The 13830-nt window shown below is 41.0% G+C and overlaps 1 protein-coding gene across 1 annotated transcript in view; it reads left to right on the top strand.

The window, feature by feature from the left end:
• The window catches only part of LOC132797640 (myosin-VIIa), a 162651-nt gene that overhangs the window by 83028 nt on the left and 65793 nt on the right, over positions 1–13830 (top strand). Inside the window, 1 exon segment of the mRNA XM_060809395.1 lies at positions 8575–8713. Coding sequence (XP_060665378.1) covers positions 8575–8713 — 139 coding nt within the window.

Here is a 13830-nt window from a genome sequence, read left to right as displayed (position 1 = left end):
AAATATATTTCGAATCCAAAAAGTGTTACAACCAAATTGCAATAAAATTGGAGTGGAATATGGTCACTATAGAAAGAGGCAAAGAATATGAGTTCATCTGCATCTTTTAAAAGTTGCACTTATTGAATAGGCGAATGTTTCGGTGGTGTGGACATGATATGGACATGTACTTCTTGTTTTTAAAATTGTGAATTTTCGGTTATTTTTGGAGTTTCAAATTCTCTAGTACAGTGTTTAGTTCAGCCATCAAAAAAACTATGGGATATTGTAAAGCGCAACGCGCTTTTAATTTGTTATCTTTTTTAGCTGCAATATTATAAAGTTTTGAACAATACAGAACATATTTGAAGTGTTTCATTTTGTAGTGTTTCATTTGCTACTAATAGCTACAACGTACAGCTTTATTACTTATTAACCGTTTTATTTTCATTTGAATTTCCATATTTATTGAAATTTTGCATTATGTATATTAAAAGCTTGATTTTCATTGAAATTTGCATTACGTACCAAATATCAAAAATTTCATTTTTATTTAAAAATCCATTACTTCTAGTAACACTTTTTATTTGCATTTTAATAGTCTTCAATCCGTCTAACACTTTCAATTCTAGTCTGTGGTGAACGAAAACCTTATCCTGCCTTCAAGGCACTGATTGTCCGTGGTCGAGCTTGGTGGGTGGCGTATTCTTGCTCGGGTGTAGCTCGTCAGATTGGTCGGGGTCCTTCCTTACTTGATCACATGCGGTCACACGCAAATTATGAATGCAATACACAAAAGCTTCAATAGAAAACAAAATAAAGAAAAGAGATTTCGCGCCCACATTCGCTTCAGTGGGGGTTCCTTTTTTACGAATTTACCTAGCAGAGGAATCTAGATCTCTCGTTGATCCGTTAATTTAGAGAGTATGTGGTAGACTGTCAAAATTCTGAGTCTATGCTGCGATGAGCAGTCAACCTTGTTGTGACAATCAAGGTTGTGCACACAATAGATTGGTATGATACATGCATTCTCTAGGGGTCACACAGCGCTCTACGGTTCCGACAGGGGTTAATTGGACCACTAATGACTTTTAGAGGCTACTATTCGCCAGTGCCGAGCTCGGCGAACCGAATTTCTGGGGATTCTATGCCTACATTGGTTACAAACTAATTAATTATTTACACTTCACACTTATACTCTCACTATTTGGTGACAAAAAGAAGAGTGTAATATGTATTAATTTTCAGACAGATTATAATTGCCGCGAACCTATAGGTCTGATTTGTCGTAATTGTTATTCTGTAATGAGCCTAGCTTTTGCTTAACCGTTCCGACAAGCGCATTGAGAAGGCAGTCATAAGCAATTGCAGATAGTGAGATGACTTCGTTAGGGTGCGTCAATAGCACAATACAAAAGTTGGGAAATTTAGAACTTCTCTATTCTATATGTTGCACACTACAAGTCATTAGCTTTCTATTTTACCTTTGATAGTTTCGAAATTATCTTTTATAATCTGTCTCATAATCTATAGTATCAACAATCTTGAATCCCATTCATTATCTTTTTATACCCGCTCCCCATAGAATAGAAGGGTATTATATCTTTTTTGCCGGCAGGAAATGTATGTAACAGGTAGAGGAGGCATTTCTGAAAACAATTGAAGATAGAGTCTCCTACATACTAGAGTTTTGGTTCATACAAAAATACCTATAGTCTTTATAAATAAGGTTGTTTTTTGACACTCAAGAAGAATATGAGGAGAAAATAAAGATGAAATATATACCGTTATGTTTAAATCTGGACATATAAAACGAATATTCTTTATTTTTTTGGCAGGAAATATATGTAACAGACATAAGGAGGCTTCTCCGACCCTATAAAGTATAAATATTCCTGAACACATAGATCTCAGAGACTATTAGAGGTAGAGCTGTGCCTTCTTTTTATACCCGCTACCCATAGGGTAGAAGAAAGGTAGGCCTGCAGGAAATGTATGTATCAGGTAGAAGAAGGTATCTCCGACCCCATAAAGGATATATATTCTTAATCAGCGTAAAGACGATCTAGTCATGTCCGTCTCATAAACTAGAGAGAAAGCAGAGATAGAGCAATAATTTTTTTCGACAGCATTTGTTATGTTTGCACGCAGATCAAGTTTGTTTCAATTTTTTAACACGCCCACTTCCGCCCCCGCAAATCAATAATAACAAGAGTAATATTAAAGCTAGACGTGCGAATTTTGATTTATACAATAATAACAATGGTATTTGTGATTCCTGAAAATTTGGTTGCGATCAGATAAAAATTGTTTAAGTTATTAAAGAAATAGTTTAGTATCTTAGTTGCTTTGGCCGACAACCTGGTATATTGTGCCGTCTATGGTATAATTTGAATGCGGTACTATATCGATGTACCCCATATGCCATTTGGTATATTTTTACACAGTGATCGCTGGTCCTCTGGGGTACTCTGGTGCTGATTGCTTGGCTTATGCTGACATTGGACGCAGCAATGGTTATGTTGGGGTGCGACCTTGAGGCTATCGAACCGACGATGTCGATATGTCGATTTTGGGTTGTGAAGGCTAGTCGGTACACCTTATCGGTATAGGTTGGCTTTAATAAGTCAATAGGCACAAAGCTATCGGTAATTGTAAAAGGTGAGACACCTCGGCAAAAGCTTTCGTCAGTGCGTGTTCGTTTTTTGACGTTTAAGGCTGTGTGCGGACGCGAACTATTTTTGTGCGTATTGCCAACGTAACGATGTAGTACTAATGCGTATGCTATTGTTTTTCTAAAGATACTTCTGTCAACATTCTTTTTCCAAAATCCCTAATTAGACACATTACATTTGGTACTTTTTTCGTTCCTGACTCATTTTCATTCATTACGCACGGCGTGTCACTTACGAATGTTGGTCATTGATTCAACTAGATCGTCTTAGACTTTGCATTGAGTTTAATTGACTCTTTATTTATTATTATTATTTAATAGAGCCAGTATTGATTTGAGAAATGCGTAATATATTGAATTCTATTCAAATAAGTTTGAATGGTATATTTGGATTCGGGTTTTTGTTTTATAGTTTTATTGTACTACATTCAGTGGTTGAGTCCTCCCTTTTATACGAGGGTGGGCAGATAAAAAGTGGGCCCAACAAAGAAAAAAATTTTTTAAAAGAGAAATCCAACGACGATATTAAAAAGGAGTTAGACAAAGTTTATAAGGATTCAGCTTCATCGTTTTCAACAATAAAATATTGGACTGCTGATTTTAAGCGCGGGCGGACAAACATTTTTGACGATGATCGCCCGGGTCGTCCTAGAGATTTTTTATGATTATTAATTCCGCTTTATTCGCGAACACAAAGACTGGACCTAATTGTTGTTGTAAGACGACGAAAACGAAAACGGAGAGAATGATGACGCGCTGATAAGTTCTCAATTTCAACTGTCTTTATAAATCTATGCTAAGTTACATTAAGCCTAACTTAACTAGAGCGGCGAAGCGAGGCGAATTCGCTCAAAGAGCAACAAACGACAGCTTTATTGCGCTCTCGCTTCGCCCTAATTCTAACAACATCATGATACTTCATTTGATACTTCTTTGAAACTTCATGCTCTTAATTATTCTAAATCAAATGCGCCAACAGTGACAACACCAGAAATTGTGAATAAAGCCCATGGAATGATAATTGGATGATCGCCAAATCAAGCTGCGAGAGATTGCAAATGCTCTAAACATTTCTCGGGAACGCGTTGGAAACATTTTACAGGAATTTTTACACATGAGTAAGCTTTCGTCAAGATGGGTGCCGTGATTGCTCACAATGGAAAATAAACGCAACCGCTTGCACATTGCGAAGGAGAGTTTGGCATTACTTAACGCAAACAAAAATGAATTTTTTCGTCGTTTTGTGACTGTTGACGAAACCGGGATTCATCACCATACACCAGAGAGTAGACACAGTCAAAGCAATGAATTTCAACTGGAGAACCGGCACCGAAAAAGGCAAAGATCGGTTTGTCGGCCAACAAGGTGATGGCAACGGTTTTCTGGGATGTCCGAGGCGTAATTCACGTGGATTATCTGGAAAAAGGCAGAACAATTACGGGAGAATACTATTCCAATCTCTTGGGACGATTTGATTCGGAGCTGAAGACAAAAAAGGCCGCACATGGCGAAGAAAAAAGTTTTGTTTCACCAGGACAATGCTCCCGCTCATAAGAGCGTTGTCGCCATGTCGAAATTGTGTGAATTGCACTACAAAATTCTACCCCATCCACCCTATTCTCCAGATTTAGCACCTTGTGACTATTATTTATTTCCAAACTTAAAAAATGGCTTGGGGGTAAGATATTTCAGTCAAATGAACAGGTAATCTGTGAAACAGACGCCTATTTTGAGGACCTGGACAAATCCTATTTTATGGAAGGTATTGGGAAACTGGAGGATCGCTGGTCCAAGTGCATACGTCTAAAAGGAGATTATGTTGAGACATAAAAAAGCAAAATTACAAAAAAAAACGTATTTTCTTTGTAAGGCCGACTTTTTATCAGCCTACCCTCGTACTGCAGGGTCACGTAGGAGTCGCTCAATTGGAGTTGGTTCTACGGCAGTTCACAGGGATTTTACTTTTTTATAGGTTTAAGTTTTGTCATCGTTTGTTTATGTTTGGTCGAATATGCTCGACTGTGAGATACCCGCTACCCATTTTGATTAAAAACAAAATAATATACCGAGAAATACTAAACAATATGGCAAATGGTATATTTAGTATATTGATATGGTATTGTATTCAAGATATACTATGGAGTGCAAAAGCAACTAAGAACCCTTGTAAGTTGACGTTTTTGCCCATACAATAGTGTCAAAGAAATACTCTTGTATGGGCCTATATTGGTATGTGTATGCATGTGTAGTTAACACAACAACAATTGCTCATGTCTTAGATGGTTAGAGTAATTTTTTTTTTTTGTATTTAATTTCTTAATTAAGAATTGAACCGGTACAGCAAAAGAAAAGAGTACTTCAACAACACAGGGAAAAAACTTATTTGAGTTCATGTGAAATTCAGGTTTGGTTGAACGTTTTGTCGCTTTTAGCGCCTCAGATTCCAGTGTAAGGTGGATCCTTTCACGTACCAAGGTCAGTTTTGTTAAGCAGCCCGCGAAATTTCTGTAACCTGTGGCCACAGTTCTTGACAGATTTTAAGTGTGAGGCAAAAGTGAATCTCTTGCCCAGGCCGATACCAAGATATTTCGCATGGGTGGGTTGTTCCAAGGTCACGGCTTCGAAGTGAATAGTGGAGTGGAGTGGTTAAAACTAATCTTTTCAGAGTAATGCATTCTGCATCATGCAGCCAAGGTATCCAGGTATCCTTTGCTGCTTCTGCTTGGCTGGGAGAGTTGTATAAGACAGCAATGTCGTTCGCATAAGTTTCACAAAATGCCATCGTGGCAGACTCTGGCAAAGGCTTGTTGCATATCTATGAAAACTGCGTTGCCTTTAAAATGCTGTCTAGATGCAGGCAAATTTATGCATTTTGTAATGAGCCGAGGAGAAGTAGTAACATTAACGCTGTTTGTGCATACGGTGATGACAAGCGCAAGGTGATCTGAATTAAGGTCCCAAATCTGCTTTAGATTTATCAGCAAATCAGCTATTCCATTTCAAAGTCAATGCAGGTGGGCGTGTGGTTGTCAACATATGGGTACCTTGTGGTCGATCCTGTAGCAAGAACTTTGGCTCCGCAGGCAGCGACAGCTTCTGATAGATCGCGTTCGGTGAGTTTTATATGTCACCCACATTCACTGTCTAGCATTCCAGTCTCCGCCAATTAGATATTGTTGACCGCTAGCACAAAGCATGTTAACTAAGTCTCTTTCTTAAAGTCTATTTCTCGGGGACAATATAAACCACTAATCTCCACATCTACTAGTTCTGTAGAAATTTTAATTATTGATATTTGAGTAGTACGTGACTCAATAGTTCTTAGAGGAAAGTGGCGAAGAGCACTTCTTACTAAAACAGCTGCGCCGCCTCCGCTGCGATTCAACAATTACGATGGCTTGTAGGCGGGATAGAAGGCATATCCAAAGATTTTTACTGTTTGTCCTCGGTTGAGCCTAATTTAAGACAACAAACTGATGTCAACGTTATTGCTGTGCGCAAGGAGTTCAACCTCTTTGGCTTTTCCAGCTATGCCATTGACATTCCAAATAAGAATCTTTAGTGGATTCATTGTGATTCTGGAACGTTAAACTTGATTTGGGAGCCAAATTTACTTCCAGAATATTGACAAATCGTGTTGGCCATGTCAAGCACTATTTTCTCCAGTCCTTACAGGCGATCGCTGTCTTGCTTACGTTGCTGTTCTTGGTCCTGTTTCTGTTGCTGTAGCCACAGAAAGAATTGCTGCTGTTTCTGTTGTTGTAGTGGTTGCTGCCAATTTTGAAATTGTAGCTGCTGCTGTCTGTCCGTGTCTGAACGGTGTCAGCTGGCTCTACACATAATAATGGATAATGGATTATGGAGTCGACGTTGAGCAGGACCACCATTACTTCTGGTAATTGCAGCATAAGAGAGACCACTGCTGGAAGTGCCAACGAGCTTAGGCAGCTATTGCCATTCGTTGTAGCTGGCCACTTCCTAAGCAGTGATAGGCAAGGAGTATTTAATTTGTGTAGATTATTAATATTAGCGCAAGGCTTAACATTAATGAAGACAAGTAAGAATGCTACAGTCGAGTGTGCTCGATTATGAGATACCCGCTGCCCATTTTGAATAAAAGCAAAATATTGCGGTAATAATCATAAAATATTACAAAATTGAGGATGTTATTAAAGAAATACTTTTGTATGGGCAAAAACGCCTACTTATTAGGGTTCTTATATGCTTTGGTTTACAATCTGGTATATTTTGCACTCTATAGTATATCTTGAATGTAGTAACTATCAGTATACCAAAAATATACAATAAGACATATTTGTAGTATTTTTGTAGTTATATTTTTCATTATATTTTGAGAATATTTCCGCAATTGTTTTTATTCAAAATGGGTAGCGGGAACTCACGCAAAGTCTTGGTGGCGACCACTACAGGAACGTCAGCGCCAATGTCAAGGCAACCTTCAGATGTTGTGCGGCGTCGGATGTTTATTATCGACACTATTACTCACGTTTTTTAAGTAGTGGCACTTAACGCACTTGTACTTTAGCAGCTGGGATTTTAAAGTTTAAAAAATAATCTTTAATAGACATTTGTCAATTTAAACGAAACATAACTTCTATACGAATGGTAACTTCGTAACGAAGGGTTTGCTGCTGAAGCTAAAGGTGGGTCCCACATTGGTTCCTCTTATGTAAGGCGGTGATCGCTGGTTCCAGAGTACTGCTGGCTTGGCTTATGCTGACGCAGCGCACGTGACAATGGTTATGTGCTGAATAGGGGCACGTGTACAGTATTTACATTCTGATTTGAGAGCTGAGCTTAAGCAGGAGCGACCAAGTAATTACCTTCAATTATTTATTACAACATTGTGTGCGTGATATAAATATCATATCTTATCTTTCTAGTTGTGCAATGTTTTTTTATGATCTACATGTAAATAACACTATGACATCTTCGTGTTCATACCTGAACAATAGTCTGGTGTAGGAAACCATATTGTGGGATTCAAAAAAGATATAGGAAAGTGGTGCAGTCGAATTCAGCGAGATTGCGGCATAAGCTTCAGTGATAAAAACAGGCAAGTGGTTGAGTTTCAGAGAGTAGAGGTAAAAGGCAAACATTGTCTTACACACAGCATGGCCAGTTGCGCCGATTCATCGGTGATGGGGTCTCTAGAATGTTAACAGTTCGAAAACGATGCCGGTGAAAACATTATTTTCTCTTAAAACTTTTTTTTTTCATAAAATTCAAACATCAGTAATGCTATTATTGAATTTGTGTGGGTTTATGTTAAATGATTAGACTTTAAGCTGCCATGAACCATTAGTAAAATTGTCAAAGGTATTATAAAATTGTGCCCATAAAAAATGTATGTAACTGACAGAAGCAGATAATTCGGAATATATATTTTTGATCAGCGTCAATAGCCGATACGATATGGCCAAGACCGTCTGCCTGTATGAACACCTAGATTTCAGGGACTATTAGAGATGTACATACACAGCTAAAACTTTTGATAGCATTTGTTATTGTTTTAAATTTCCACCAAAGAAACCAACTATCAGGCACAGATTCAAATCTAAAGTCTTGACTATCTTTATGATGCCTGATAATTAATTTTGTGACTAATAAAAAAAGCTTTCAAGTAATTCAAGAAATAATTTGAATAACCATGCTTTTGTTATTTGTTTTAATCTCATTTATTTTTTATTTAAACGTAATAATTTGTCTCCATGACATCTTATATTGGTTGTAAAATACTTCTTTTTAATAGGAGCAAACAAGTGCAAAATCTACATTGAGACAAATAACTACTTTTAAAGTATAAAGTAAAACAGAGGACGATACGAGACAATAGTTTTATATCGTGTTTATTTTGACCAATGTAAATAAATCATTTAATTTTTTGAACACTCTTACAGGTTTTTCGTATCATTTTTAAAGCAAAAATTGGACTCGTTTGATGGAAAGCTCAGACAATATGCTCAGTGGTGTTTCGATAATTGTAAATGTACTAAGGTCTCAACGAGATTGCAAGCACCATCTAGTGTCGAAGTTGCTGTAAGTATTATAAGTTATTACATAATTAATCTGTGATTATTGGATTTTCGAAGTGTATTTGGTTGCTTAAGGAGACTGATGAAAATCGATCTTTCTATTTTTTGGATTTGTTACATTTGGCCGAATTGGTAGCATCACATGTATAAATATAAATCCTACAGATTGTTATATTGTTATAAAAAATTTATTGTTTATCTTAATATTGGCGTTTCCAGAAGTGAGTGATCAGCATCAATAGCCGAGACGATCTAACCATGTCCGTCTGTGTGTCTGTCCGTATGAAACATTGGATCTCAGAGACTATAAGAGATAGAGCATTTGTTATGTTTGCACGCAGATCAAGTTTGTTTCAAATTTTTGCCACGCCCACTTCCGCCCCCGCAAATCATAAAAATCGAATAACAAGTGAACTTTAGTGCTAGAGCTGCGAATTTTGGTATGTACAATAATAACTAAAGTAATTGTGATTCCTGAAAATTTACGATCGGATAAAAATGGTGGAAATAAGTACAGCAATAGAAAAACGCCTACTTACTAGGGGTCTTAGTTGCTTTGGCTGACAATCAATGTGCAGTGTATGGTATTTTTTGAATGCGGTACTATATTGATATACCAAATATACCATTTGGTATATTTTTAGTATTTTAGGTATATTTTGAAAACAATATTTTGCTTTTATTCAAAATGGGTTGCGGGTATCTCACAGTCAAGCACACTCAACTGTAACTTTCTTAGTTGTTCAGTTTGAGCAGATATTTCACCTGGCACACCCGGTATTACCAATTGAAAAGCAATCGCTTAAGGCGGTGTAGATCTCTGTTGAGACATCTTATCGTGTTCCCGTACCACTTCTTTTTTCCCGATGATGATGACGCACCAGCTGATACTTAGTGTCTGTTTTCTTTGATAAGATCATTATGTACAAAAGTAGCGTTCCGCTGGTCATGCTTGACTGCCGAGAGAATTCAACCGCTTCAATAGCTTTCCGATAAGTCAGATTGCTATCTGGTCCAAGAGATTGGTGTTAATCGCAAGATTTTTTTTTTTTTTTTATTATTGAGGACTTTGCTTTTATTTATTGAATCTTCTCTAGATTTTGAGACTAACAATAAGTTTACGAATCTTAACATTAAAATTTAGCTAACTGTGTGTTAAAACTGCATTCTGGTTGCGCCTCCCTCAAATCGGTCGCTGGGTAGGTAAGTCATTACGACGAAGACGTGATTGGTTGCTCAACCTTGTTAGACCTCTCGCCAGGTGGTTAGGGTGCAAGAGTAGCTTGGTAAAGTACTTTTCCTTCTGTATGTATGTTTTCGTTGCGAACGTACCACGGTGCCCCGGTGATGGTTCTCAAGATCTTCGACTGAGCTCGCTGGTCTATGTCAATATTACTATTGCTGGCATTCCCCCCATAATTGGGAGCCGTACATATATATAGGTTTTAGTACCGAGTTATACAGCAGGACTTTATATTCAAGGCTGAGGGGAGACCGAGCGTTGATAAGCCAATGAAGGCTGCTGGCTTTTAGCTTTAGGTGTGTTCTTTTGGCTTCAATGTGCCGGCGCCATGTGAGTCTTCTGTCGAGGTGTACTCCTAGATATGTCACTTCGTTTGCTTGCGGGAGTAGAGTGTTGTTGAATGTTAGCGGCGGACAGTTTTGCCTGTTCAGGGTGAATGTAACGTGCTTGCATTTTTGTTCGTTCACTCTAATTCGCCAATCTGATAGCCATTTTTCAACATCTATTATATGAAGAGCTAGCTGCGCAGTTGCTTGCCTCGGGCATTTTGAGCGGCTAAGAATAGCTGTATCATCAGCAAACGTAGATGTTGTTATTCGTGTGCTTGTCGGGATGTCTGCTGTGTAGAGGACGTATAGTGTTGGCCCTAGCACACTACCTTGAGGAACTCCAGCTCCAACAGTGAAATCATCAGATATAGCAGAGTTGCATATCACAACAAATTTTCTGTCGTAAAGGTAAGACTCTAAAAGCTTATGGGTGTTGCTGGGGAGCATTGTCTTGATCTTGTACATTAGACCTTCTAGCCAGACTCTGTCAAATGCTTGAGAGACATCTAAAAATATGGCAGTACAGTACTCTCGTTTTTCGAACGCGTTCCGAATTTCTGATGTTATTCGGTTGACCTGCTCAATTGTTCCGTGCTTTTCACGAAACCCAAATTGATGTGACGGGATTCCTTCCTGGAGTCTTAGGTAACATATGTGTTTATCCGAATCATAACGCATTTTTCAAAGAGTTTAGATAAGCATGAAAGTAGGCTTATAGGTCTATACGACGTGGGGATTGTGTGGTCTTTTCCCGGCTTTGCTATCATTATTATAATTGACTTTTTCCATCTCACTGGATAGTAGCCAAACGCCTTGGCTCTGTCTGCATCGCTACGCGCCCAGCCTCCTGTGGGATTTCTAATAGGCATCACGGTTTCTTTCGGTGAGCTCAGAGTTGGGTGAGCTCTCCATAGTGAGTTTTTCGTACTAGAAGTACACAATTGCTCTATGTAGTGGCGTTGGACATATTCTTCTTCTTGCTGTAGAGCTTTAGTAAGTTCACGTGAGGCATGTCTTAGACGTTGCTTAGCAGATGGCGATCTGTGGAATTGCCACTCTCGACGTAAGCGTCGCTTTTCGAGGACGAGCTGCTCGATTTGTAGATTTGTCTTCTTTCGATTGCTTTGTGTATTTATGGTTTGAGGTGTTGAAGCTTGGGCTGCAGAGACAAGTACAGACTCCAGTGAATTAACAAAGCTGTCTACGTCGGCTTCATTATTGAGATGGGGACTTAGCTCAATGTGTGAGCTTATATACTTTCTGTACTTAATCCAATTAGTTTTCTGTGAGGTCAATTTTAGTGATTGTTCCAATGTTCCTGGATGCCGGAGTAGAATAAACAGTATAGGCGAGTGGTCAGATGAAAGATCCGAAAGGCATTCGGCGCTTATCAGATTTTTTTGAATGTTTTTGGTAATCGCAAAGTCTATTAAATCGGGCAGTTTCTTTGGGTCTGCCGGCCAGTATGTTGGTGTGCCAGGAGAAACATAGTCGAGCTTCTTCTTGGCGTTGATAATGGCATTGTAGAGCTGCTTTCCTTTTGGAGCCACGAGACGAGATCCCCAGTGTGTGTGCTTGGCATTGTAGTCTCCTGCTGCTATGAAGTGGTCTCCTAGTGTGTTCGTGGGGGGTGCTGAAAAATGTCCAGAATGTTTTGCTTCCCGAAAATAATAACACTCGCGTTTTTCTCGCTATATATATATTTGGTTTATTCAGACTTGGCGGGTTATTATTGCGCACAGAAATGGGGGGCAATTGTACCGATTTACAAGAGACGTGATTTGTAACTAATTAATAGAAAAAAGCCGACGGCATTTCGGCGATCTATGCTGAGCGCGGCTCAGCGGTGGTGAGTTGTGGGAGAGAGAAGCTGAGAGCACTGGAGCTTGAGTGCATTCTTACGCACTGAGCGCATTGCTAGTGAGCGAAAAAGCTTTGAGTGCTTTTCGGTCGGCGGAGCGGAGGTGTGCCTCTCACTTAGCAATGCGCTCGCATCAACATTCTCCCCCCCTTGCAATATTGGGATTGCAACGAAACTGCTAGTAGCACGTGCCGGACAGAATCCAGCCCAGCGTGGAATTCTGCGCCATAGGCAGTCCGCCTTGGCCCGGGAGGATACCCGGTAGCACGACATCAGCCCCCCAAGACTGCCGAGATCGATGCCGAGCGGAACCAGTCCTTGTCAGCCAACACGAGGTTGCTGAAAGAACTGGGCCCGGCTGGTGTGACAGTCCTGGTGGGCGTCGTTGTGTGGAGCTGCGGATCAGTTTTGAAGACGACCTCCCGGCTCATGGGTGACGTCTTGGAGCGCAACGTTGCCGTGCACAGTCCTTCTGCGCCCACGCGAGTGATGGAGAGGCCCATGGCCACTGCCATCGACTCGCTGATGCGGCTTACAGGACAGCACGGATCAATGAGCACTCGCGCCTCGAAGGCCGTCTTCCCCGTGACTAGCCAGACCGCCGCGGTGGGGAGAATACTGACTCCCTTGCACTGGAGTAGTGCCGTCAATGACAAGGCGGGGCTAGGCACGGGCCTGGTGTGTGGGGAAGTGGGCCGGTCCATCCGGGATGACGATGGTCCTCCTCTGGTGGGTGCCGGGTGGTCGCGTCGGCCCCTCGGTCGTCGCGCCAACCGCTGCTTGGGTTTAGGATCTCGCATGTGCAACATGGAGTGGTGGTCCTCACCACAATGCCTGCACCGTCCACCGCTGCGGCAAGTGCCCCCCGGAGTGCTGATGAGCCAAGCAGTTGGGACAGTACTTATTTACAAGTACTGCCCGGAGCCGCTTCTCTGGCGTCAGCTGGGCAAACCGTGGACATTTGCGCAGCGCGTGGACACCGCGGCACACCCTACAGCGGAACGAGTTTGTGCGGGAGGCACATACCCACCCCGCTGAGGGGGCGGCCCGGCGAGGCACGGAAACTCCACGCGGAGTAACCAGTGCCACCGGTGCTGGAGAGGGCTCGGACTCCATCGGGGCGACTTGTCTCGGCGGAGAGCCGGCAACCGGAGGCGAAAGGGAGCGCGCTGACGAGAAGAGCCCTCGCAAGCTCACTCCGTCGGACAGGGTGCAGGATGATCTTCTGGAGGACGCCATGGTAAACTGTAATGGGATGAAACCAAAAGGCGAAAAAACAAAAGGAAGAGAAAAAGAACAAAAACAATAGATTAAATGAAGAACATGGCGCGGGATGAATTGCCTAAGCCGGAAGAGAAAACCACAGGATAGTGGATGGCAGTAGAGAAAAGAATAGGTGACTCAGAGCGCGCGTCCCGTAGGAAGGAGGACCAGCTTTGCAACTGGTCGGCGGAAAACACCACGACACGTCTGGATGTCTACCACACGGACCCTTTCATCAGCACCCGGACAAGCGGTCAATACACGCCCGAGGCGCCATTCTTGTGGTGGTATATTCTCCTCTCTGATGACCACCATGTCACCGATTTGGAGATCGCGTGAAGGTGACTGCCACTTATTCCGCTTATGCAATTCCTTCAAATATTCGTTCTTCCATCGCACACAGAAATGCTGATGGAGAGCCTTGA

This window comes from Drosophila nasuta, unplaced genomic scaffold (assembly GCF_023558535.2).
Source record: "Drosophila nasuta strain 15112-1781.00 unplaced genomic scaffold, ASM2355853v1 ctg16_pilon, whole genome shotgun sequence".
NCBI classification, from domain to species: Eukaryota; Metazoa; Arthropoda; class Insecta; order Diptera; family Drosophilidae; genus Drosophila; species Drosophila nasuta.
This window is presented reverse-complemented; position numbering and strand designations above follow the sequence as displayed.